Genomic DNA, 25,519 nt, shown 5'->3' with positions numbered 1-25,519 from the left:
TGCGACTAAAAGCCCCATAGCTAATGAATATAGAGGAGAAGTTAGCAGACCAAGTTACATTTGTCAAAAGTTGGAGACCAAAACAGAGCTAAAAGGAGAATGAATATTGGATTTACATTTACCCGGTGGTCAGAGATGGAACTCTAAATTGAAGTTAATGTTGCTAAGGTAGTGGGCTGAAAACATCAGGGAAATAACCGGGCTGAACATGAGAATAATGAATTATGGGAAATGTAGGATACTTTCTGGAGCTTGACTCATATTAAGAGTAAATATAACTCGGCTTCTGCTGGTTTGATTTTTACCATATGTTGAGGTGCAACACTAACTGGCAGAAATATCCCTTTAAGATGAAGAAGAACATTACCTCTTTTTGTTTACAGCAGTATTGTCATTATAAACGTTTTAGCCCTTGATGCTAATGTTAGCTAGCGCACTCTGGTTTCTCCTTACTGCAAAGCTTTAACATTACTGCAGCAAGTTGTTCCAATACGTCAGTCTGCATTCTGTGGCATCTGCATCTCCATGAGCACACGCAAGGTGTTGCATTGCTCCCTCTGGCACGATGATCGTAAGAATACCCGGTCGTGTGTGATGCACCAATATTGTCAAATCTTGTAGTGTGTGCATGTTAAAGATTAGAGAGAACAAAATCTGCGAAGTTTCTCCTTAAGTGCTTGCTGCAACCCAATTTCAAAATCGGTTAGGATTATAAAACTCCTGTAGTCTGGGCATTAGGGAAAATACACTGTCTGTTGAGGCACAAAGGACATAAAAAGGGCTTCCTAAAAGCCCCTGCTCTTATTTGAGCCCAGCGGAGGTAATTTTTTAGCTGAGCTGTAAAACATCTCATTGTTAACAGTTCAGAAAAGCAGCCGTTTTACTTGATTGACTACAAACTGACTTTGCAAGGGCTGCACAGGACAAAGACCTGCAGATGATGAGTGCCCTTCGATGCCACAACAGGGAAACAAATCTCATTTGACTTAAGAATGTGAGCAAATCTGCCCACACTCCATGTGTACGTGTGTATATGTATTCATAGCACAAGAAACAGTAATTACAAGGAGCCCTCAGCATCAGGAGGTCTGGTCCCGCTCGACCGGTCATTCTGCTCACGACGTCCCTCCAGCGGCTTTCTATTAGTGGCGTGGGAGCGTGTTGGAGTGGAGATAAGACAGGCACTACAGCATGCCTCAACACGAGGGTGCGGGGGGCAGGAGGAAGAGTACGAGTCACGTGAAACAGGCGAGCGGCTGGTGTGTAAAACAAGCTCTCCCCTCCACCACTCCTATCTCTAGCTCCAGGAAACTCTCAGGGTGCAATTTACCGCTTGCACTGCACTGATAATACTGTCTCCAGGGCAGGAAGGAGAGAGTGATGGGCTGGGATAGAAAAGAGAGAAAGACAGAGGGAGATAGAGGGTGGGGGTGGGTGAGAAGACAGAAAAAGGAACAGGGAAACGAGGGAGAGAGAAAATGGTAAAGAGAGAGGGAGATAGAAAGAGAGCGGGGATGTAATAGGTGAAAGGAGGAGGAGGCAGAGGGAGTATCACCATGGAAATTACAAATGCAATCCCAAGACCCAATTTGTGTCGGCGCGAAATGCTCCAACACGTGATTAAAGCAGAGAAAACCTCACCGGACTGAATCATGACTTGACCCTGTACAAACGTATCTCCAACCACTGAGAGACACTCAAATTAATCCGCTTTTACAGCTTTATCACTGAACTCACTGCATGTAAAAAGTCCAACGTGTTAGAATGACTGCTGACCAATATGAAAAGGTTCAGCATCATTACACACAGAATGCAACAGCTCCGCCAACAGGTCAGCAGTGGATGTTACAGTGGGAAGAGGATTTTTCATGTGATCCACTGTTTTGATCAATGGACACATCTGAGTGACAGACACGTCACAGAAGGTTTCTGCATAGGTAAACTGTAAATGAAAGTCAAGGACAAAAATAACTCAGTCATGTTCACTGTAACCTGTAAAAACTTCTTCAGGCAGCGGCATATACAGCACACAGTCATTGTAGTGCTGTCAGGGGCTGTAAAGGCAACGCTGCAGCAGGAGGGACAACATTTTGGATAAATGTCTTCCCTTTGTTTTACAGTTTTAGTTTACCTGTTGTAGCTAGGGGACACACACACACACAAACACACACAACACACATGAAGACGTTCCCGGCGTGTGCGTGTGTGTGTGTGTGTGTGTGTGTGTGTGTGTGAGAGAGTGTGTGTTTACCAGTTGTTTGGCCTTCTCGGCTTCCTGCCGCTTGTGTTGTCTTTCCCGGCTGATGGCTTTAGTCATCTCCTCCCTCTGTGCCACTTTGGCCAATTCCTCCTTCAATATTGTCTGCTGGCGTTCATACCTGAAACACACACAAACGCACACATAATATTGCTTCCATTATTTGCATGCCATCATCAGTTTCTGCTCTCCTCTGAATACAGTCAAAATGCTTTCCACAAGGGGGCAGCATATACCATATTTCACCAGACCCATCAAATACATGGAGTACCTAAGTTGTGCTCTTAAATGACAATATTAGTTCTCCTATAATGAGATGGATAGTGAGAGTGATGGAGAAAACAGCAATAATAAAGATGGCCTGAATCTGTTAGGGTTCAGTTTGATCATCAGCAGGGATACAGAGGTTATCAAGATAACTACAAGTTTCATCCAGTGAAATTTAACATCCTGTACAACTTTAGAGTAGATGCAATTTTAAGCATTTTAATGTCAATTTATACTTTTTTATAAAAATAAACCTACCAGACACATATTGTTGTTCTAAACAGAGATATTTATGTACGTCTTACTACATGAATGGAGGGGATCTTTAAAGATTTTAGAGCAGAGAAGAGGCCCTGTTAGCTACTATAAAGAAAGTGAATTCTAAGCAGCACATACAGCCTGATGTGGCTATTTTTGCACATCAATATTTAAAGTTGCTTTGATCATCAAAAAGGTGTATGAATGTTTAGCAGGCATCGTTTGAGTGTTTGCCAACCTGTAAGAATCTGTACTACAAACCTACATTTTTACTTTAACCCACCTTTTCTGTTCTTCCTTAGCGTCGGAGGCCGGTTTGCTAGTGTTGGACCCGTTGCTGGGTTGGGCCCGGTGCTGTGGGCTCTGCTGGGGTCGAGAGCTTGAGCTTGCGCTGTTAGAGGCACCTGGACAAAGAGAGTATGTATATATGTATGTATGTATGTGTAACTATTACTCAGGGTCATTATAGATTCAAACAAATGCAGTAATTAATTAAGATCCTTGTTCTATATCTGAGGATTTGTGGGTATTCCCGCAATTTAGTATTGCACTTCCATAAAGACTGGAGCTTTAAAAGTGAGGGATTAAAAAATAAAATGGTCAAAATTAATATTGATATTAATAAAGCTACAAATATTATGCATTATATATTTCCCATAATGCAACTCCATGTCTTTGTTAGTCGCTCCCTACCTTCATTATTAATTGCTCTCATCTTTACACCCTAACGCCAGCAGTCTGTGGGCTTTCTGTTAGAAATTTGAAATCATCAGCGTTATTTTCTCCAACTTGACAAAGCCACCAAAGACTCTCCACTGACACCTCATGACTAGTAAACTGACCTTTATGCTTAGAATCTCCCTTTCATGTCCAAACGTGGAATTATAAGTCTACAGGTGTAAATAAAGCAGTGTGTGTGCATGTGTAGTACCTGCAGGTGCTCCTAACAATACGTAAACCGCACATTAACCTCGTCAGCCAGCAACTTTTGGTGTTCTCAGCAAAACCTGTTGAGCGGGAAACACTGTAAGGTGCATGAGGATACCTGTGTCTTTCTGAGGGCTTGAGGTTGATGATGATGTGCGTTCTGGAGCAATGTTGGCTACACCTCTCATCCTCTGGAGAACATCTTCTGATAGCTGGACAGACACACAAAAAGACAAAGATGGGTAGGCTAGAGACACAGAATCAACAGGGAACTGGGAACGTAGGATTTGCCTTCACAATGAGAAGCCTTTCTGCAAGTTTCTACAAACTAAATAAGAGTTTACTTGAATACAAAGCACATCATGCACATCATGTGGTGTCATCTTTATTCAAATATCCTTTTATCCTTTTTTAATGCTGTGGGAAACACACAGTAAAGTTGGCCTAAAGCAAAGCACATGAACTGGCAATGTGTGCCAGAAAATGATGGGTCACTACAGCTCCATTATGTGTGTGTTTGTGTGTGTAGCCAGGGAAATGGTACATAGCTACCAAAAACCACAGTAGGCACTGACTCACGTTTTCTATGACTCACAACATCTGAATGTGCAGGCAGGGCTGGTAAAAAGTATTTTCCGTAGGTTCTTCGGTTTTTACAGACATTTTTACAAACAGTTACACAAACATTATGATGCATGAAAGTAGCAGATCTAGAAACTTGCTTGAATTGAATACCTTTATTTCATATTCTAGTCGCTGTTATTATACTTCACTAGTCTGAAGGTGCGTTCAAATCCTACAGGAAGTCTGGAAATGACATCCAGCAAGTTCTCCTACATCTCAGAAAGTAGGAATTTGTAATGGCTGCAGGCACATTACAGACATTCATACATTCCCTGTGTGTGTGCATGCATCTGAATTTGACATTTCATTTTGAGCACAGCCTGTAATTAAAGATAATAAAGAGAACATGATGCCACGCTGAAAAGCGCTACTGACTTAATCTAGTTGAAAAGACTATTGTGTGTTGCACCTGTGGCCACACCCAGCATCACTGTTGGGTGTAGTACCTGTAACCACACTCAACAGGCTTCGAAGGTCAGGGTGCACCGAGTTTTACATCTCCACAGTAAGGTGAGAACATTAACCACTAGAGGTCAGCAAAACAATAGGTAAGACGCTAGTGTAAAGTTATTGTTTATCAGTTAAAACAAACCCCCATAATGAAACGTACCTGAGATTGGTACAAGATTTTGGGTACAAAAATGTAAAATCTTGACAGTCTGTACGGGAAACCTATGAAATTATATTACATGAACTAATCCATATGGAGGCCATCTGATGGAAGTGATGATGCAAAGGTCAAAAAGGTTGTTACACACAGTCTTATAGTTTCTGCTCCCCCTGCCTGTGCACAGGTTCAAGTCTTGTCCTTTGTTAATTTTAGTAGGATTAGGAACACTTGCTTTTGTGAAACAAATTCCTCTGCTAAAGCAAATAGAGGTATTAATAGAAGTTTCTGTTTTAATTTGATTATTGTACAGCCCCAGTGCATACAAACAATTAGGTCAGCAAGCATCACTATTAACTACATTTAATATGTGTAAAAAAACACAGAGTAGTTTAGTACTTTTTTCTCTCCTTTTTTGTATGACCAGTTCATTGGTCGTTCATGACTTGCACAACGCAAAATTCTGACATTTACAACAGCACTGGAAGGCAGCAGTGTCAAAAGGCAGAAAGCTGCACGCCAAACCTCAGACGGTGGCTAACGTTAGAACATTTGAAGCCTTTAAGATATCAATGGTAATCTCTCCTTGGTTTAGCAATACATCCACCATACAGCTGACATGTTCCAACAACATTACAATCGGTTCGCTCTTCACTGCTAGCTTTACCTTCACTGCTGTTAGCAAAACGCTAGACAGCAGTAAATTGTGGAAATGTGGGATTTTTACTTAATGTAGTCCTGCTAGGTGGATAATGTTAGCGCCGAATTTACCAGAAGACTCTGAAGGTTTCTAAAAGACGTTGGTCATCTGCCAGAGATGTTCATTTGCCGATAAGCAAGGCACACTTCTACCTGCTGCTAAATACGACTGAGGTTTGGCGCAGGTTAAAATCAACCTGCCCCTGCCCCTGCATCCCTTTACATCCTCCTCACTTCAGCAGTCGCTTTACAGGTTGTAACTTACACATAACGTTGGTTCAACTCACAACAGACTGGTGACCCAGGCTGCTGCTCAGTCACATGCTAACGGCTAGTTAGCTCTGGGCGTCACATTAAAGTAATGTTAGCACGGCTTATCAAACGCTAGCTAAATTAGCATTACCTTGACTCCACGAAGAATCCTGACTCTGTCCTCATCGTCGACCCCGAAAGACACTTTCCTGGTCGTACTCTCTCCCGAACCCATGTTTCCTGGTGTTAACTGACAGCTTTGTTTATTGCCTTGCGTAGAATATTGCTACTAACATAAAAATAATAATGTTAGTGTCCTGCCCAATGACAGAATAAGTGACAGATGGGATCTGGGTTGCCAGATGCTTCTTACGCTATCCCCCTCTCCCAGATCTGTGTAAAACCCGGAGCATGGTTTCTTATTCATGTACTGATGAGATGGAGTAGGTTGCTAAAATGATTCATTATTATTCATACAAAAATGTGTGTGTGTGTGTGTGTCATCATCTAAATAATATGTTTTACACGTGCATTTAGGGAAAATAAAAACGGCTTAATAATCGCTGTTAGTTACCTATTTGCAGCCTAACCTGGCAACCCGCATGTCATACACTAAAGCACGCTTTAATCGCTGTCAAAAGTCAGTCACATACTATCTGTCCATACTGCCCGACAAACATACTACTATGGATACACAGACATTTTGTCAACAGACACACAAACATTTTTCATCCGAGTTTATTTGTGGTATAACACAAGCATGTCTCATATTCAGCCAAATGTCAGTGTTCACAAACACACACACACACACACACACATGTTTACTGTATATAAAGAAAATAAAGGACAAACACAAAACATTCAACAGATATCCAGTTAACTTTCAATAAACCATGGCTGCCATTTAAATATAGAAGGTCCCTTATTATTAATCATTTTTCATAATCTGAGCATAGTGGGCAGTGGGCAATTAAGGAAACTTGGAATCCTATTACCATTTTTCCCCTCAACAGCACAATTAGTGTTTGCTTTTGGCCCCTAACTACCTATTAAGTTTCAGTTTTGGCCTCCAAGGGAAAAAGTTTGGCCACCCCTGCAATAAACAGAGAAATGGAAACAAAACAAAACCGAATCCCCTGAACACCTGCATTGATCTATATACATCACAAAAATCACACCAATCATGAATAAAAAAAATTACGTTTTGTAAACAAATTATCTTGTGATTAAAATGCTCCAGTTCCGTAATGCAACCATACTAGATAGCTAATAATAAATACTTTTTTATAATAGCATGGCATTATAAATCAACATCACTTTTCCAAGCAAATTTCTGAGTAAGATTTCTCCACTACAGTGCGATTACGCATGAATGCACCACTTTGGCAGAATTGTCCTCTGCACTTTTTACTGTATTTCCGTACATACTTTTGAAAGAAAGAAGAAAGGAAAGGTTGGAGCACCTAATTAAGTTCTATGCATGTGAAATATTAAACAAGAGGAGTTGTGTTCACATCCCACTTTGCAGTGTGATCCAGGACTCTGGTGTGTTTGAATGGATACTGAACGCTGGGTAAACCGGCTCCCTGAACACAGCCCTGAAAGTGTGGAGGTGCTCCCTACGGCTTCTGGTGCTGTGGAATGCTAATGTCCCCCCCTCATAGTCCAGCGCTATCTCAATCCTCAGCGGCTGATAGGTAACTTCCCCCAGTGCCACATTACTGGAAGACTGGCACACTGTCAGCTTGCTGTTTTTCCACTGCAAGCGCCAAGACACAGAGTTGTGTCCTAGACGACTGTGGTCGCCGCGGCGAGGGATGCTCTTGTAACACACACCCAGAGACCACATGGTGTTGGCCCCCACTTCTACCACCCATACATGCTCGCCACCTGAGAACCCCTGGTTGCACAGAACCTGGGGTGCGCTTGTAAAACGCTCTGGGTGCTCCACGTACGCCTGCTTGGTGGGGCTGTACTTGACTGTGCGGAGATCATTGGAGACTATCAGGCTGGGGTGGGCCGTGAAGAGGTTGAAGGTGAGGTTCAAGGGGTTGAGGAGGCCGTTGAGGGAATCCAGGAGGCGGGTCATTTCTGAGCGGAAGTCTTTGGTATTGAGGCCTGCCTGGAGACGCTTGGTGTTGAGTGGAGCCTTTGAGGGGATCTGAGAAGGAATGGCCCCCGAGACGACTTCTCTCAGCTTACGATCAATCAGCACGAACCTGGAGGGCAGAAGAATGTTCTCAGTTGATATCCATTGTTTTACCATGCTGTCTTTACTGCATGAATGCAAAGGCATCTTCACATTTCTGAATATGTGTGGCCTTACCTGCGCATACTGTACATGTTAAACCCAAGTGCTGACTAATTTCTTTATTTTTGTTCTCATACATCCCCATGCTAAACAGATAATTATGCACACTGTCAGTTCATCAGCAGTGTTATTTCTTTCACTTGATTCCAGCAAGAGGTTTGGGGCTATTGTGTGTATTTATTCAGCAGTTTATATTTCTGTTGTACCTGTGTATGAACATGCATGTGTCTGTCTCACTGAGGGTCTGGGTAGCACTCTGCTGGGCCTCCAGTAACTGTTGCTGTTGCTCTTCGAGTGCACCCAGCCCAAGCTGCCAGCTTTGTCTGCGCTGGCCTCTCTCCTCCTCCAATAGCACATGCAGGCGCTCTCTGTACCTGAACGCAACACAAAAATGATTAGAGGGAGGATGAACTAGGAGGTCAGCAAACATCATCATATCCACCTATAAATATAATTATACTCCTATTATTACTAGCATTTTTTTTTTTTACTACTAACTGGAGATAGACTCACGTGTGGGCTGATATAGGTTCAAAGTTAGAGGTGTTTTCTGTCAATATAAAGTTATTTGTTTCACATTTGTTTACACTACATTGATTGGATAACTGGGTGAAATTTTTAATAGCTTCAGTGGAAATTATCTACTCAATATTTATGTTTTTTTGCAAACACTATTTCCCATAAGCCCTAGACTGTTTGTGGAATTGACATTATGGCTTAACTGAAGAGGCCAGTACATGATCAAATTGAGCAGGTGTGGCTAGCTCAATCATGTCCATAATAACAGTAGGACAGAGGGGGGACACTGCAGAGAATACCCTCAGAAATTTGAAAAAAAAAACAAACATGAAAAAAACATTTGAATAGAACTTTTGGTGGTGGTTTGGTACTGTTTTGTATTTAGTGCTAATTAGCAAATGTTAGCATGCCAATACACTAAACTGAGATTATTAACATGGTAAATTTTACCTACATAACATCACAATGTTGGCAGTGCCACGTTAGCATGCTGGTGTTAGCATTTAGGTCTTTTTTTTTCTCTGGCATGTACAAAAACAAAATTACTGATTAATAAGATAAACTATCCTCCATAAGCATTTGCGTGGACTGTTCTGGAACCATGTCCATGGCATACAAAAAGTTTACTGGCAGTCAATGCTGATATACATCGCATAAAATGATCGGTACACTACGTCTTGGCATGCAAGTGTCTGTTAGTGCCTGATCCTGCTTTTCAAGCCTGAAACAGAAACTGCTGCTGGTAATCAGAGGCACATACTTTAACTCAGTTTAACCACCATGTAAATGTAAACAAGAGTTTACCCATTGTCTTTTAAAACTTGCATAGTACCTTCTTATTAATTTCTGAGATTTTGTTTTTTCTTAGTGTTAATGTCCAATTATAAAGGTACTGTAAAAAAAAAAAAAATATTTAAAAAATAAAAAAAAAAAAATTTTTTTTTTTAAAAAAAAAAAAAAAAAATTAAATTTAAAAAAAACATCCTTAGATGTTCTCTATCTCGAATTTAAAGGTCAGAAACTCTTTCTTATCTGCTTCATCGGGACTGTGTAGGTGTGGTTTAATCAGATCTGACCAACAGTGGCCTAGAACCATTGAGTACCAACCTAACACTACTCAGTGTCAGTGTCCTATTTTGCCTCATCTAGATGATGAAGAAGTACATACATGTATAGGGGGGCAGTAACAGCAGTCGTATAAGGCAGGGACGTGAGGGGACGCAAGACCTTTTTGACTGGGGTGGCACAAGTGGGGCACTGACTTATGCAGGGGTGGCATGAGGTATGTCTCTCAGTTTTACAGTTATTCACAATTTATGCAATTACCAATGTTTAGGGACCCCAGAATGCAGTAATATTCAAATACACTAGGCTAAAATAATATTTAAGTTTTAAGGAAGTTGCATCTCTTAATACACCAGTATACTGTGTATGCTTCAGGACACCACATTTACTTGTAAAGGCAGTATCAATACCAGCACATATGCAGTATATTACCTGTCCACTAGTGCAGCCATACCATCCATTAGAGCGACGGCCTTGCTGACCAGTTTGTCTCCGATAGCTTCAGAGGCTCCTTGCTCCTCTGCTGTCTTCTGTAGGAGACTCTCAGTTATCTGCAGCCTGCAGGAAACCACCTGCAAACACCACAGAGTAAATGCATTTGAGATTTGTTTAGTACTTTAAATCTGGTATGACTGGCTGTCCTTTTCTGGTAACAAGCTGTTAAAAAGGCACACAGCAGATGTAATTTAAATATCTGAATCTGTCACATGAAACTGAGAACTCCCTTTGACCCAGTCAGAAGTTATTAGGCCTTTCTTGTCAGCTGGACAGGTTCTGCATTCTTATCATTTGTGAGTTGCATGCATGATGGCAGTGTGCCAGATAACCACCAGCCATGTGTTCAAACCTTGAATATCCTGTTTTCTTTGTTTCCCATGGTCATAAAGTAATCCCTCATCATTATTGCTAAGATGCTTGTTTGGTAACGATTTCTTTTAAATGTCTGTGATATCTGAGTAAGTTTCCTGTAAAGAACAATGTAATTTAGTACTGTGGGAATTTTATTGAAATGAAAAAGAAAAGATTTGTATGCTTGCCTGTTTAACAATTTTGAATGTTCAGCTGACCTGCTGTGAATAGCTCATTTATCATTGTAATGTAATTACAATGTTGTATTACTACAAATTGCATAGTTCTTTCCAGGAAAATTCTTGGAAATTATAAAAACATAAAAACACGTCAAATTAAAAATAAAAAACACCTAAGATAAAACGTTACCATGTGTTTTACTTCAGCACCAAATCCCCATATTATAGCTGTCTGCTGTGATGTAATGCTGTAATGCAGTGTCACTGTAGGAGGAATACAAGCCTGGTAAATGTAACTCAAACAATAAAACGACCTTGCTGCGGCTCTCCAGCGCTCGCCTCATCTCCTCTTCGGCTGCATTGAAGGTGAGGACATCGTGGTTCTGGTGATGGCCTTCTATGAAGCACGTGGCGCACAGCAAGGTCATGTCGTTGGAGCAAAAGTACTCAAGGGGACGGTGGTGGGTGGCACAGCCCTTCATCCCCAGCTCATTCAGGGGCTCGATTACGGCGTGTGCCCTGAACGACTCCTTCTCTTGGTGTCTCTGAAAGTGCCTGGAACACAGCGACACCTCACACTTGAGGCAAGTCTTCACAGCCAGCAACTGCTCATCTATGCAGTGGTCGCAGAAAACCTCCACCTTCTCGGGCTGCTTGGTCTCAGGCTGCTTGGTCTCGAGCAGCTTGGTCTCAGGCTGCTTGGTCTCAGGCTGCCTGTCAAGCTGTGGTGCGGTGGCTCGGAAACCCTCGATGATGCAGTTGAGTTTGAAGTTTTTCTGCAGGGTTTCCACACCCTGATACTCCTTGCGGCACTCTGGGCAACGTGGAAGCGTTTGGCCATTCTTGTAGGCACCGTCGGACTTCCAGATACAAGCTTGACAGTAGTTGTGGCCGCAGGGGAGGACCACCGGATCAGAGTAGAGCTGAAGGCAGATGGGACAGCTCAGCTCGTAGGCTAGCTGTTCCTCCTGCTTGGACAATGACATGATGAGTGATGATGAAGTTGGTAGCTTCTTTTGTTAGTAGTCAGTAGTTTTTCTTTTCTTGTCACTCTTGTTGTCAAAACCCCATCTTACTTCACCTTCACCTTTTGTCCTAAAGCTGTCTCTCGTTTCATCGTCACACTGTCACACTTCTTTCCACCCGGCGAGGCTACAGGTGAGTCTGTGATGACAACAGGTAATACAGACGCTATATAGAGCAAACAAGGAAGTCAGCAGCTCTTAACTATTTCCAGGAGGTGTATCCACAAATGTGTGCAGGGCAGCATTCCTTTCCAAGAGTCAATGTCATCTGTGCTACACAGAATTCACACCACCATAGGGGCTGCTGTTGATGGTAAAAATATGCTACACCTGACAGTATTATACAATAAGTTTTTAGAACTTATTTTGAAAGTCTACCAACCACTCCCAGTGCTTTACAACACATGTCAACATTCACACATTCATACAGTGAATAAAGAACATAATAAAAGCGTCTGAAGAAGATTAAGGAGCAGCATCATTGTTTGGTTCATTGTGTGCATGTAGAGTACGTGTACAGGCGTGTTTCTGCATGTGCATGGATGTACAGTAAATGGAGGAACCTGGTATCATACACACAGTAAAATCACATGTGCTGATGTCTCCTGTTGACTGTAAACACAGTGGGGGGAGAGAACCGCTTGTTGCTTCCACCTCCTTCACTGTTGTCATGTTTTAGGTTTTAATAAAGAATCTCGACCTTACATTAAAAGGGACTTTTCATTGGAGGGATTAAGGTCAGCAACCAAAAAGGAAAAAAAAGCATTTCAGTGAAAGTGAAGAGCCTTCCCTAAATTGAGGCTCCAACTGTTTCCAAAATAACTGATAACTGCAGGTACTGTATAACAAACACATGACACATGGGAACTGGGGATTGTATTAAAGGATGGGTTGCAGTTCCTGAAATAGACTATGTTTACTCACTGACTGACCATAAATGTGTTCATGGAGAAATGCCATGATCTGACAGTCAAGCATGCTTTAGATGCTCTCAGGTTGTTGAAACAAACAACAAAATAACTAACTGTCAAACATGTTTTAATCATAATGCATGTCTCATTCCTGATGTGTCCCTCCTTTCTATTATTATTAATATTAAAGTTGCAACGTGTGAATGCTGATGAGTCTCACAACACTACACTTGCATGTTTGTCAGCACCTCAGTGAGCAATGTTTTGGACAACAAACACTGGTCTGAGACTTTGACACGAGGACATCAGGGAGGACATCTGGTGGGCACAAAGCCTGGGGGTATGGAACAGAAACAAATTCAAATGAGCCAAGTATAAATAGAGTCTGGTGTACATTGTTAAAACAAGAATTGGCAAAACAATCTCAACTCAGTCCACTTCCATCCTTGTTCTGGAGCTTTTGACTGTCTTGCTTGGCATTCATGAGCAGATAGATTTAACTAAATTGGCATGAATCTTAAGATGGTCCGACTTCCCATGATTCTGAGCATTTAGGGTTCATTTTGACTTGCAGTTGTAAGTGTTGTTCTGTTCGAAAGCATAAGAGAGTGAGTAAGTGAATCTTGAGTCAAGATTGTTGTCCTTAAATTAGAAACCTGATTAATGGATGTCTGTTTGAGTGAACACGAGGGATCATGCTTTATAAATTAATCAGTGTAAAATACTGAAAGAATTAATAGCTGAAGTAAACAATTAAAATGTAGCCATAAATCATTTGTGAAGCTTTAAGATGTAATATTTAACATTCCCCCATTAAAATGTCTGTAAACGCTAGACCTACTTACATTATCCCAGCAATGATTAAACCCAGAGAAATGAATAAAAACTCATTTAAATTCAGGTACAGTGTGTTTCCTTGCTTGCCTCTAGTTGCTATAATTTTCAGGTAAACACGTCAGATATGTCAGAGAGTGAGGAAGTAACTTCAAATACATGCTCTCATCTGTGAACAATTTCTGAGTCACATTGGATAGACTTTCACCAGCAACTCCCATGATAATGAAAATACAAACAGAAAGATCATTTAGATATACATTTTGGAAAAGTATGTAAACTATGTTGTGTAAATGACACATTATGTATTGGATGTGCAAAGTATGTAGACAGCAAAGCAAACTCACAAAAAATAATTAAAATGCAAAAGTAAAACACAGCTGTATGTTGTATGTCATGTTCACCATGTCATTGTAGATAGATGAAATGAGTTGACGCCACTCGTGAGGCATCAGGTTATTGTCTCTGGCTCCACCTTGTGTACTTAAAGGGTCAGTTCAATCACTAGTGGTAACTAGTTTCTGCTGTATGTGAGTTTTCAGATATCTATCTTTGAGGAGCACCATTGAAATGGAATTTTATTTGTGGTGCTCACATCATTGACAGATAAATTAGACATAGATGCATAAACAGACAGTTTAGTCTGTAATGGCGACAGGTAATGAATTCATTTATACCCTCTCCAACCCACTGAGACCACCAATATCTCTTTTAAATTTCTCATTATAATATAATAAAATGTGTAAACACAGCCTACCGTATTACCATATTGATACAATGTTATATAATAAATATTGGCCAAAGTGCTCCTGTGGAGAAGAATAACAGTCATTCTTTCTCCGATATCACATTTACTGATGTGTAGGATGATGGTCTGAACTGACATCAGCAATAGTTTTAAAAGAAAAACAGCTTCTAAATCAAACTACCCAGCACAATTACACATTAGTTGATTAATCAATTAGTTGATTGACAGAAAATAAACTGGCAACTATTTTCATCAAAGACATTTTTCATGCAGAAACATTTCATGATTCTAGCTTCTCAAATATGTAGCTGCTTTGCCTTTTAATTATTCATTTCATTTAATAATTTAGAATGTTGTACTATTGGTTGGACAAAACAAAGCATTGCGAAGAGCTTTAGTCTCTTGGTAATTATGAAAACATTTCTCACTATTTTGTGAATTTTAACACACCAAACAATCATTGAATTGATCTAGAAAATAATCAGCAGGTTATCATCAGAAGGCCATATTGTTAGGTTGTTAAATAACCAGCTGGATGTGTGTATCCATATTGAAGTACAATGGCTGGTAAATAAGCCACACAACCACCAGGTGGCACTTACATCTGCCACTGCAGTATGGTAGCAGACGCCCCAGTCCTTCATGATGAATACCAAAAAGTGCATGATGAGATGAGAAAAAAATAAAATAATATAACAATGTACAAAATATACAAAATGGAGAACAACAACAACAATAATAATAATAATAATTATTATTATTATTATATATAATTATATATATTTAATAATAATAAACAACAAAAATTACCCAAACTAAAAACAAAAACAAAAGCACCCACTAAAATATGCCTCTCTTACACTAACACACAAACAAATAAACACACACACACACACACACACACACACACACACACACACACACACACACACACACACACAAGGTTCTATCAAATCATTGGTTGAGGGGAAAAAATCATTTTAAAAGATCTTTTAATGAATCTGCAGCACGCTCGCTGTTTGAACTAGTCACACTAGCCTCATTAATTTGAGCAGTTGACAACTCCAGATAAACAACATCCAGAAATGTGAGGACCTGGTGTCTGGAGGGAGTGAGGGGGCTTCCGCTGTGCTGTGATCATCTTTTTAACAGCTGTCGAGCCAGCGAGTAGGATGCTCATTTTAAGTTAAATGATACTGAGCTTTCATTGATCATTCAACAACAAGGCAGTCACAGTCACTCATAACCCAACCAGATGCCAACTAGGTCCATAAATGTGAGACAGACAATGTGTGGACAGTACATTACAAATTCTTAAGGACATTAAAGAAGAATGGAATAATTAGTCTCAAGAAATTAAAAGAAAATGTCACTGATACTTAAAGTTAAGGTTTTAATTAATTAAATAATCTTTATTTGGATTGTACCAAAATAGAGGTGATAAAATATGCAAAACAAAACATGATAATATTACATGATACATCAGAGGAAAATGCAAATCTTGCTGTAATAATCTGTACACTCCAGTTTCAGCGTAAACATAGAAACAGAGTACAGCACACACCCTCACCAAAGAATGCCTGGCCAAGCCCTAGGTCCCTGTCACAGAAGGCTGAAGTTCCAGTTTTGTGTTGGGCTCTTCAAACTATTCTACAGCGTTGAGCTTCCTTCATACGGTGTCTGAGGAGTCAAAAACAGTATCCAGTGAGGGATTTTTTATTGTTTTTGACCACATTTAAATAATATCACAGAATTTCAGTGGGAAGATCTATGAAGAAAAGAAGTTGAAGACTAACTTTTGCTGCCATCTGTGACCTGCTTCATAAACAATGGACAGATCTGACACTGGTGAGTTTCCTTCACGTCTTAACACACTGCTGAGATTTGGGTCTCTGAATTAAAGGATAGATTCACAACTATAACTATAGTCAGGTTCAGTTTTTGCTTGTAGCCATTCCTCCTTGTGTAGTTAAAGAGCCTGGATTATAGCAGAAGAAGTTGATGAATGTAATTTTCTCACTTTAATCTGTATCAATATCTTTTTTGTCTAAAGATCAGCTAAATATTCAGATGATTCCTGTTACAGAGGACAACAGCTGGGTCAACAACAGGTGAGTTAAAGTGTATTATTTTAATAACCAACTGATGCTCATTTGCAGTCACTACACCTTAAAACTATCATCCAGTATGTCTTTATCTCAGATATCAGGTATCCATCCAGTTTTACTAAAACAAGGTCAAATGCTACTGGAACATATAAGGTTTTAGCAGCAGATTAATGAATAAATTATTTTCCCCAGTTCTAATCTTGATGAATGAAACTGAATGATATCAGGTGATAGCAGTCCAATGTTTCTTTGTATTTACAGAAGTCACATTTACTTTAAATTTACACATTTCTTTAAACTTGATATTATTATTTTACTGTTTATTACAGACATATCCCTCTACCTGCCTGTGTTAACTCTGGTAAGTTTTGTGTGGATTCTTACATAAAATAAAGATACTCAGAGGTGGGACAATGTTACTGCTACAATTAAGGACCCAAATCAACACCTCCTTAACATGGTGTTTCAAGTCCTAAACAAGTAAATATGCACTCATCACCAAATGTAATTGTTTAAAGATAACAGCAAAGTAATTTTAAAGAAATTAATGTGTTTTTTAATTTGCAATCATTAAATTTTTACATTTAAAATCAAAATTATTAGGTGTGCCTTTGTAATTTTGTGACACAGTTCATCTTTTTAACTTCTGAGTTTTTTTATATGTCTGCTCTTTGTTGACCACATCTGTCTTTATTGCTAACCTTGTTGTGGTGGAGGTTGGACAAAGTAAACTGGAGTTATGACAATTTCATGGCAAAACGTCAAAATTCACAAATAGCACAACTTTTAATTGTGAATCGCCAAAACTAACCAAAAAAAATAAAAATAGCCAACTTCCTGTTGGGTTTGGTATATGGGTCCAAGAGGCTTTTTTGTATGCCTGGTCATGATGTGCCCACCAGTTTTCATACATATTGATGAGACGTGCCTTTGTGGCTGCGTTTTGGGGGTGCTGTCAAGTTGTTTTGCCAAGCCCATGTGCAAGGCCCCTATAATCTGTAAATTTTTGCCATCATTGAATTAAGTGGCACGCTTTTCATTTGTCATTTAACAACCTTAATGCACATTAACAGAAGGAACTGTCTTACCTTTGCACAGCGTTTCTATCTTTAGCTACGTGCAGCTAAAAAACGTGCGACTTGATGTTTAATACAATAGGAGACACGGTTGTTATATCTTAATGATGTAATCAGAGGTCTGTCTGCATTGCCAAACACATCCTTCATTTTCGGTTTGTGTACAGTGATAGACTGGTACAGTCATTGTATATGTCAATATTTTTGTATTTTCTAAAATTGTTTTAATTGTTGAGCTTGGCGAGGATATAAAGTTAATCCAAGTCAAAAAGTTGAAGTCATTGATATTAAAGTCAGAGTGGTTTAGTCAAGTTTAAGTTGACTTGAGTCCACACCTTAGACAGGATGGATGGTACACACTGTGACCTTTCAGTCCTCTACACTACTAATGAGAATGCATTTGTCTTCAGGGCTGGCATCAGCTGTTTCCATCTTTTGCATTGGACTGGTGTCAGGAGCTGCAGGAGGTCTTCTGCTGGGAGTGACAGCAGTCGGCGTGCTGCAATCCCTGGAGCTTCTGGCTGAGAACAGGCTGCTCATGGAACAGTTAGAAAAATACATCATGGATAGGTTTTTTTTGGAAAAGATGATAGAATATGTTTTACAGTGGGAAAGTTATAAGCAAGTGTATGACACTCAGATATCTGTATTTGCAGTGATATTTGGTGTTTTTTCCTCAGCTTTATCATTACCTTTAGGGATCTTTATTGGATTATCAACGTATTCATTGGTGATTAAAATAAAAGGTGAAGCAGCGATGGGGAAGGCCCTGGGTGTTGCTGGGCCAGTGTGTCTCATGAGTGTCACTGCAACTGGATGTCTTCTGGGCCTTGCTTTAGAGGGTTTTCTATCCATTACTTTAAATGTTAGTGTTTTGCTGTGGATTTTTATTTCAGGAGTAGTATGGCTGTTTCCAGTCATTGCCAGTATTGCTTTTTCCAGTTGTAAATTACAGTCTTGGTTGAATCTAATTATCTTGTGTTGTTTTGCACCAGGTGCTGCATTGATTGCATTTCTATTGAGTTTCTTTTATAAAATGAGGTTAATTCTTGTTGTTATTTTGACACCTATGATTATAGTTGTAAAAGTACTTGAAAACTCACATACTGCAAAACTCACCATTGTTATTGTGCCACTGATGTTGACCATATCTGATGTATATAACACTGTAGGGCAGCAGATTGTTTTCTTATACAGTCCCGACATCCACAAACACAAGCAGTGTTGTACTAGAAGCCATTTTTGTTGGAGTTTTAACTTCTCTGCTGTTCACAGTTACTGTAGGAATGTCGATATTTGTGTATTGGCAAAGGGGTGGAGCAGTTAAAATCTGTGCTGGTGCTGCAGGTTCTGGTGCAGCAGTTTTAGGTGCCATAAAGTTGGCTCTCCCTGTGCTAGGTCCTGGTCCCACTATAGGAGCTCTGATAGGGGGCAGGAGGCAGTAGAGGGTCTCTCTTTCTGCAGCAGAGGCAGTAATCAACCAGTATGGACAGAACCAGTATGGATTTGTAGGAATGCTGGGTGTGACAGTGGGGGCAGCTGTAGGAGCTTTTCTATCCTCATGTGCCCACAGACGACTGTCAGGGGTGCTCATTGGTCTGTGTGCAGCTACAATTCCTGCTGAAGCCTTACTGTTTTCACATTCCACATCATGGAGGTTGTTTGTGTGTTTATGGGTATGCATATATGTAGTCTTGATACTATTTAACCTCACCGCTTTGTATTGTATATCGGTCATTGAATGGTGAGTGTTATGAGAGAAAAAAGAATGCCTCAGTCTCTATGATAATAAACCCAACACACCCTCCCAATTTGGCAGTCTATATAAACTGCAAATTTTGCCTCTCCCCCTCCTCTTTCAGTGCCACTGCTGCCCTGCACCAGTATTGCTGCCTGTTCTTTGAGCCCTACCTGCAGGCTCTGGATAGGGGATTTATGATATTGCTAATTACGTCAAAATTCACAAATAGCACAACTTTTAATTGTGAATCGCCAAAACTAACCAAAAAAAAAATAAAAATAGCCAACTTCCTGTTGGGTTTGGATATTTATAATATTTGTATTTTTTCTTTCAATATAATGGTTTTGAGGAAATAGAAACATTATTATAACCATAAAAAAACAATAAACAGAGCTGTAGGTCCAAGAGTCTTTTAAATTATTGTCGTATGCCTGGTCATGATGTGCCCACCAGTTTTCATACATATTGATGAGACGTGCCTTTGTGGCGGCGTTTTGGGGGTGCTGTCAAGTTGTTTTGCCAAGCCCTAAATAGTCAGTTTGTGCAAGGCCCCTATAATCTGTACAATTGAGTTTGCCATCATTGAATTAAGTGACCACATTTAAATAATATCACAGAATTTCAGTGGGAAGATCTATGAAGAAAAGAAGTTGAAGACTAACTTTTGCTGCCATCTGTGAGCTGCTTCATAAACAATGGACAGATCTGACACTGGTGAGTTTCCTTCACGTCTCAACACACTGCTGAGATTTGGGTCTCTGAATTAAAGGATAGATTCACAACTATAACTATAGTCAGGTTCAGTTTTTGCTTGTAGCCATTCCTCCAGTTAATATTGGCCACTTAGAGACTCAGTCCTAATGTGCTTCCATTCCTCATTCTGTGCAAAAATATAATGGGAAGTTAATATGAGGCACCAGCAGTCTGAGTTACATAAGACACTTTATCATGTTTCCAACTACAAAAATTTGTGAACTGCACTTCACTTTACCAATATCTTTAAAGAAGTTGTGTATTATAGCAGAAGAAGTTGATGAATGTAATTTTCTCACTTTAATCTGTATCAATATAATTTTTTTTCTAAAGATCAGCTAAATATTCAGATGATTCCTGTTACAGAGGACAACAGCTGGGTCAACAACAGGTGAGTTAAAGTGTATTATTTTAATAACCAACTGATGCTCATTTGCAGTCACTACACCTTAAAACTATCATCCAGTATGTCTTTATCTCAGATATCAGGTATCCATCCAGTTTTACTAAAACAAGGTCAAATGCTACTGGAACATATAAGGTTTTAGCAGCAGATTAATGAATAAATTATTTTCCCCAGTTCTAATCTTGATGAATGAAACTGAATGATTTCAGGTGACAGGAGTCCAATGTTTCTTTGTATTTACAGAAGTCACATTTACTTTAAATTTACACATTTCTTTAAACTTGATATTATTATTTTACTGTTTATTACAGACATATCCCTCTACCTGCCTGTGTTAACTCTGGTAAGTTTTGTGTGGACTCTTGCATAAAATAAAGGTACTCAGAGGTGGGACAATGTTACTGCTACAATTAAGGACCCAAGTCAACACCTCCTTAACATGGTGTTTCAAGTCCTAAACAAGTAAATATGCACTCATCACCAAATGTAATTTTTTAAAGACAACAGTAAAGTAATTTTAAAGAAATCAATGCATTTTTTAAATTTGCAATCATTAAATTTTTACATTTAAAATCAAAATTATTAGGTGTGCCTTGGTAATTTTGTGACACAGTTCATCTTTTTAACTTCTGAGGTTTTTTTTATATGTCTGCTCTTTGTTGACCACATCTGTCTTTATTGCTAACCTTGTTGTGGTGGAGGTTGGACAAAGTAAACTGGAGTTACAACAATTTCATGGCAAAACGTCGGAATCAAATGGCCCCGTTTGGTATATGGGTCCAAGAGGCTTTTTTGTATGCCTGGTCATGATGTGCCCACCAGTTTTCATACATATTGGTGAAACGTGCCTTTGTGGCTGCGTTTTGGGGGTGCTGTCAAGTTGTTTTGCCAAGCCCATGTGCAAGGCCCCTATAATCTGTTTTTGCCATCATTAAATTAAGTGGCACGCTTTTCATTTGTCATTTAACAACCTTAATGCACATCAACAGAAGGAGCTGTCTTACCTTTACACAGCGTTTCTATCTTTAGCTACGTGCAGCTAAAAAACGTGCGACTTGATGTTTAATACAATAGGAGACACGGTTGTTATATCTTAATGATGTAATCAGAGGTCTGTCTGCATTGCCAAACACATCCTTCATTTTCGGTTTGTGTACAGTGATCGACTGGTACAGTCATTGTATATGTCAATATTTTTGTTTTTTCTAAAATTGTTTTAATTGTTGAGCTTGGCGAGGATATAAAGTTAATCCAAGTCAAAAAGTTGAAGTCATGAGTCATTGATATTAAAGTCAGAGTGGTTTAGTCAAGTTTAAGTTGACTTGAGTCCACACCTTAGATGGTACACACTGTGACCTTTCAGTCCTCTACACTACTAATGAGAATGCATTTGTCTTCAGGGCTGGCATCAGTTGTTTCCATCTTTTGCATTGGACTGGTGTCAGGAGCTGCAGGAGGTCTTCTGCTGGGAGCGACAGCAGTCGTCGTGCTACAGTCCCTGGAGCTTCTGGCTGAGAACAGGCTGCTCATGGAGCAGTTAGGAAAATACATCATGGATAGGTTTTTTTTGGAAAAGATGATAGAATATATTTTACAGTGGGAAAGTTATAACCAGGTGTATGACACTCAGATATCTGTATTTGCAGTGATATTTGGTGTTTTTTCCTCAGCTTTATCATTAGCTGTAGGGTATAGCGATGGGGAAGGCCCTGGGTGTTGCTGGGCCAGTGTGTCTCATGGGTGTCACTGCAACTGGATATCTTCTGGGCCTCACTTTAGAGGGTTTTCTATCCATTACTTTAAATGTTAGTGTTTTGCTGTGGATTTTTATTTCAGGAGTAGTATGGCTGTTTCCAGTCATTGCCAGTATGGCTTTTTCCAGTTGTAAATTACAGTCTTGGTTGAGTCTAATTATCTTGTGTTGTTTTGCACCAGGTGCTGCATTGATTGCATTTCTATTGAGTTTCCTTTCTAAAATGAGGTTAATTCTTGTTGTTATTTTGACACCTATGATTATAGTTGTAAAAGTACTTGAAATCTCACATGCCGCAAAACTCCCCATTGTTATTGTGCCACTGATGTTGACCATATCTGATGTATATAACACTGTAGAGCAGAAGATTGTTTTCTTACAGTCCCCGACATCCACAGACGCACGCAGTGTTGTACTAGAAGCCATTTTTGTTGGAGTTTTAACTTCTCTGCTGTTCACAGTTACTGTAGGAATGTCGATATTTGTGTCTTGGCAAAGGGGTGGAGCAGTTAAAATCTGTGCTAGTGCTGCAGGTTCTGGTGCAGCAGTTTTAGGTGCCATAAAGTTGGCTCTCCCTGTGCTAGGTCCTGGTCCCACTATAGGAGCTCTGATAGGGGGGCCAGGAGCAGTAGGGGTCTCTCTTTCTGCAGCAGAGGCAGTAATCAACCAGTATGGACAGAACCAGTATGGATTTGTAGGAATGCTGGGTGTGACAGTGGGGGCAGCTGTAGGAGCTTTTCTATCCTCATGTGCCCACAGTGGACTGTCAGGGGTGTTCATTGGTCTGTGTGCAGCTACAATTCCTGCTGAAGCCTTACTGTTTTCACATTCCACATCCACATCATGGAGGTTGTTTGTGTGTTTATGGCTATGCATATATGTAGTCCTGATACCATTTAACCACACTGCTTTGTATTATATATGTATATATGTTTCACAAGATAGTTCGTCATTTGGTCTATAAGATCCCTAAACAGGTCCTGAATCTAGACCATGTCCTAAACATGATGTTTTGAGTCTTAAACAAGCTGAGGAGTGTTAATGTGTATACCTTACAGTTCTCATTGTATTTACCTACACCGGTTTGTTTTATATATTATGCTTACAAGCCTTAATGTGTATATGTATTTCTACATATGCATCAGTTTTGTTTGTTAGGGACCACGTTTTTATTGAATGGTGAGTGTTCTGAGTGATAGCACAGACACTGGTGCAATGCAGTTGCATAGAATACAGAAAACACAAGAAAACACAAACTACAAGAAGTTCATACATTGGGGCTGATGCTCTGTCATTACTATCTGACTAGCTTAGCTGTGGTTTAGATCATGTGAATCTTTAACAAAACATAACGATTTCCGATTACGGAACACTTTTTGTGATTTCTGTTGTAGAAAGCAGGTTCAGTGAAACTCTGACTTCAAACCTGAGATGAAGGGAACTCATTTTCTATTCCAGAAAGAGAGGAACGTTAAACAGCATTGTGAACCTAGCCTGCTTGCTGGCAGCTTTTCTTCCTCACGATTCACTCCAAATCAAAGTACATATATCAAAGTGCATTAACTAGCAGAGGTTTACTGGATATTATGGTAGTTACTAAGGACTATCTAAAGAGAATAAATGCATGTCCTTTTTGCGAGTGGAGGTTCTTTTTTTATAACATCGTGCACAAGACAGCTGTCAGTTTCTTAGAGCAGTTCCACTAATGGAGTGACACAGATGAGTTCAGTCAACTCAAGCTGCACTGCTATATACACACGATGCCTCACTCTCTATGATCATAAACCAAACACACCCTCCTAATTTGGCAGTCTATTTAAGTTGCAAATTTTGCCTCTCTCCCTCTGCTCTGTCAGTGCCACTGCTGCCCTGCACCAGTATTGCTGCCTGTTCTTTGAGCCCCACCACCACCACCCCAGCATCCACCTGCAGGCTCAGTATCTCTATGTAAATGTATCTATGGGGAGTGATGAGTTCTAGATGCCAAACTATGTTGTACTGCAATAAACATTTTAAACGTGAGTTGTCTGACTGAAAAATGTTTATTGCACAGAATGTGTAATCTCAGATTAATTTATAAAAATCGTTATGAAGCTCTAGACATATAGAGTCATATCTCTAACACTCATGATGTGATTAGTCTCAGTGATAATATTAATGTAATTTTGGAGATTATATGTCAATATTTCTGAGTGAGCAGGACAGTAGTGTAGCTGCAGAATGTAGTTGGAAAGTGAGGTTTTTACATTATATATGCTATGTATCTGAATGTTTTAACAGCATTTCAGTGACTGTGTTTAAATGTATTGGTTGAAGGAGTTGAAATAAAGCCACTGAATACTATACTGTACCCAAGATCCAAATAGATGTGCAGTATTTATAATCTACAGTATTTTAACCTCAACAGCTTTTCAAGTACAAATGACATTGTGACTGGATCAGATTACGAGTTTACAGTTATCAGCCTGAATGCATTTAAACTATATATCTTTTAAATCTTTAACTATATTTTTCATCTGAAGTTGCTGGCCCCTGTGTTTTGTCAGTGAGGGATCAATAAAGTATTTCTGATTCTGATTCTGATTCTGAAATGTAATGGACAACTAAACAAAACATTATTGTGTTAACTTACTGAGACTTCCTGCTCTAACTTAGGCTCATTTTGTGTGCGAGGTCCACATGCTATGATCTACATCTGCCGGATTAAAATGGAGGCTCTTCCGTGGTGAATTGTAGTATCAGAGCTCTGTTGATGAAGGCTTTTTTCATTAACCACATAAGAGTTTTACTCAGAGTGAACATACTCAGAGGTAACTGAACCAACTCTGATCAGCTGTTCTGGAACTGAAAACTCTTGAGTTTCCCATCTCAGGCTGAATGAACTCAGAGTTCAGTGTTTGTGAGTTTGTTAAACGGATTTCTGAAACAGGGTCTTGAAATGATATTGTTTTGTGAAATGTCTTTGTGTTTTGTGGAATGTCATGTTTTGTGAGATGTTGTTGTATTTATTGTTGTATTTTCAAAAAAAAAAATCAGGAAGATTAACTGCAGTTATTCTTATACTCTGCTGTATTACTTATTTTTTCATGCTTATTATTTTTGTACTTTGAACAAGGGTTATTGTTGCCCTTATAGCTCATGGTATTCTGTACAGCTATAAAGTGAAGAATTAATGACAACCTTTTAAACAGACTAGATACTGTATGTGTGAGAGTTACAGTACAAAGAGAGGAAAGTCCTCTGCGGTTAATCTACCAGGAGACCACAGCAGACACCTTCTTGTAACTTTTGATTTGAAAGCTTTTAAAAAATGTTCTTGTTCAGAATAAAGAACCCAAAATATATTTCTG

The 25,519-nt window shown here is 39.5% G+C and overlaps 3 protein-coding genes across 14 annotated transcripts in view; 1 reads left to right on the top strand and 2 right to left on the bottom strand.

Moving 5' to 3' along the window:
- The window catches only part of chchd6a (coiled-coil-helix-coiled-coil-helix domain containing 6a), an 82,517-nt gene extending 76,252 nt beyond the window's left edge, over positions 1–6,265 (bottom strand). The window contains exons 1-4 of one of the 3 annotated variants that reach the window (XM_051425256.1): positions 6,043–6,265; positions 3,828–3,921; positions 3,066–3,186; positions 2,252–2,378 (exon numbers count right to left, since the gene is read on the bottom strand). In XM_051425256.1, the coding sequence (XP_051281216.1) occupies positions 2,252–2,378; positions 3,066–3,186; positions 3,828–3,921; positions 6,043–6,126 (426 nt within the window). In that variant the 5' untranslated portion in view covers positions 6,127–6,265. Of the gene's footprint in view, positions 1–2,251; positions 2,379–3,065; positions 3,187–3,827; positions 3,922–5,904; positions 5,929–6,042 lie in introns of those variants that run through there. The other 2 variants (XM_051425257.1, XM_051425258.1) reach the window with 2 other exon arrangements.
- A 348-nt stretch (positions 6,266–6,613) lies between these two features.
- On the bottom strand, positions 6,614–12,028 carry LOC127377655 (E3 ubiquitin/ISG15 ligase TRIM25). The gene is made up of 4 exons (XM_051425752.1): positions 11,129–12,028; positions 10,219–10,358; positions 8,409–8,576; positions 6,614–8,110 (listed from the first exon to the last, which is right to left on the bottom strand). The coding sequence occupies exons 1-4, from the start codon at positions 11,798–11,800 to the stop codon at positions 7,402–7,404; spliced, it is 1,689 nt and encodes a 562-aa protein (XP_051281712.1). The 5' UTR covers positions 11,801–12,028; the 3' UTR covers positions 6,614–7,401.
- A 3,911-nt stretch (positions 12,029–15,939) lies between these two features.
- On the top strand, positions 15,940–25,513 carry LOC127377733 (uncharacterized). Of its 10 annotated transcripts, XM_051425871.1 has the most exons (7): positions 15,940–16,180; positions 16,386–16,443; positions 16,770–16,801; positions 19,875–19,971; positions 20,344–20,401; positions 20,728–20,759; positions 21,817–25,513. In XM_051425871.1, the coding sequence occupies exon 7, from the start codon at positions 22,114–22,116 to the stop codon at positions 23,131–23,133; it is 1,020 nt and encodes a 339-aa protein (XP_051281831.1). In that variant the 5' UTR covers positions 15,940–16,180; positions 16,386–16,443; positions 16,770–16,801; positions 19,875–19,971; positions 20,344–20,401; positions 20,728–20,759; positions 21,817–22,113; the 3' UTR covers positions 23,134–25,513. The 10 variants fall into 10 exon arrangements, with proteins under 10 accessions (XP_051281831.1, XP_051281832.1, XP_051281828.1 ...); XM_051425872.1 differs by lacking the exon at positions 20,728–20,759; XM_051425868.1 differs by lacking the exons at positions 19,875–19,971; positions 20,344–20,401; positions 20,728–20,759 and adding an exon at positions 17,927–18,282 and having other exon boundaries at positions 22,123–25,513.
- The last annotated feature ends 6 nt before the right edge of the window (positions 25,514–25,519 follow it).

Source organism: Dicentrarchus labrax, unplaced genomic scaffold (genome assembly GCF_905237075.1).
Source record: "Dicentrarchus labrax unplaced genomic scaffold, dlabrax2021, whole genome shotgun sequence".
In the NCBI taxonomy this organism is placed as follows: Eukaryota; Metazoa; Chordata; class Actinopteri; family Moronidae; genus Dicentrarchus; species Dicentrarchus labrax.
The sequence above is the reverse complement of the archived record's forward strand: the minus strand, read 5'-3'. Positions and strand labels throughout refer to the sequence as shown.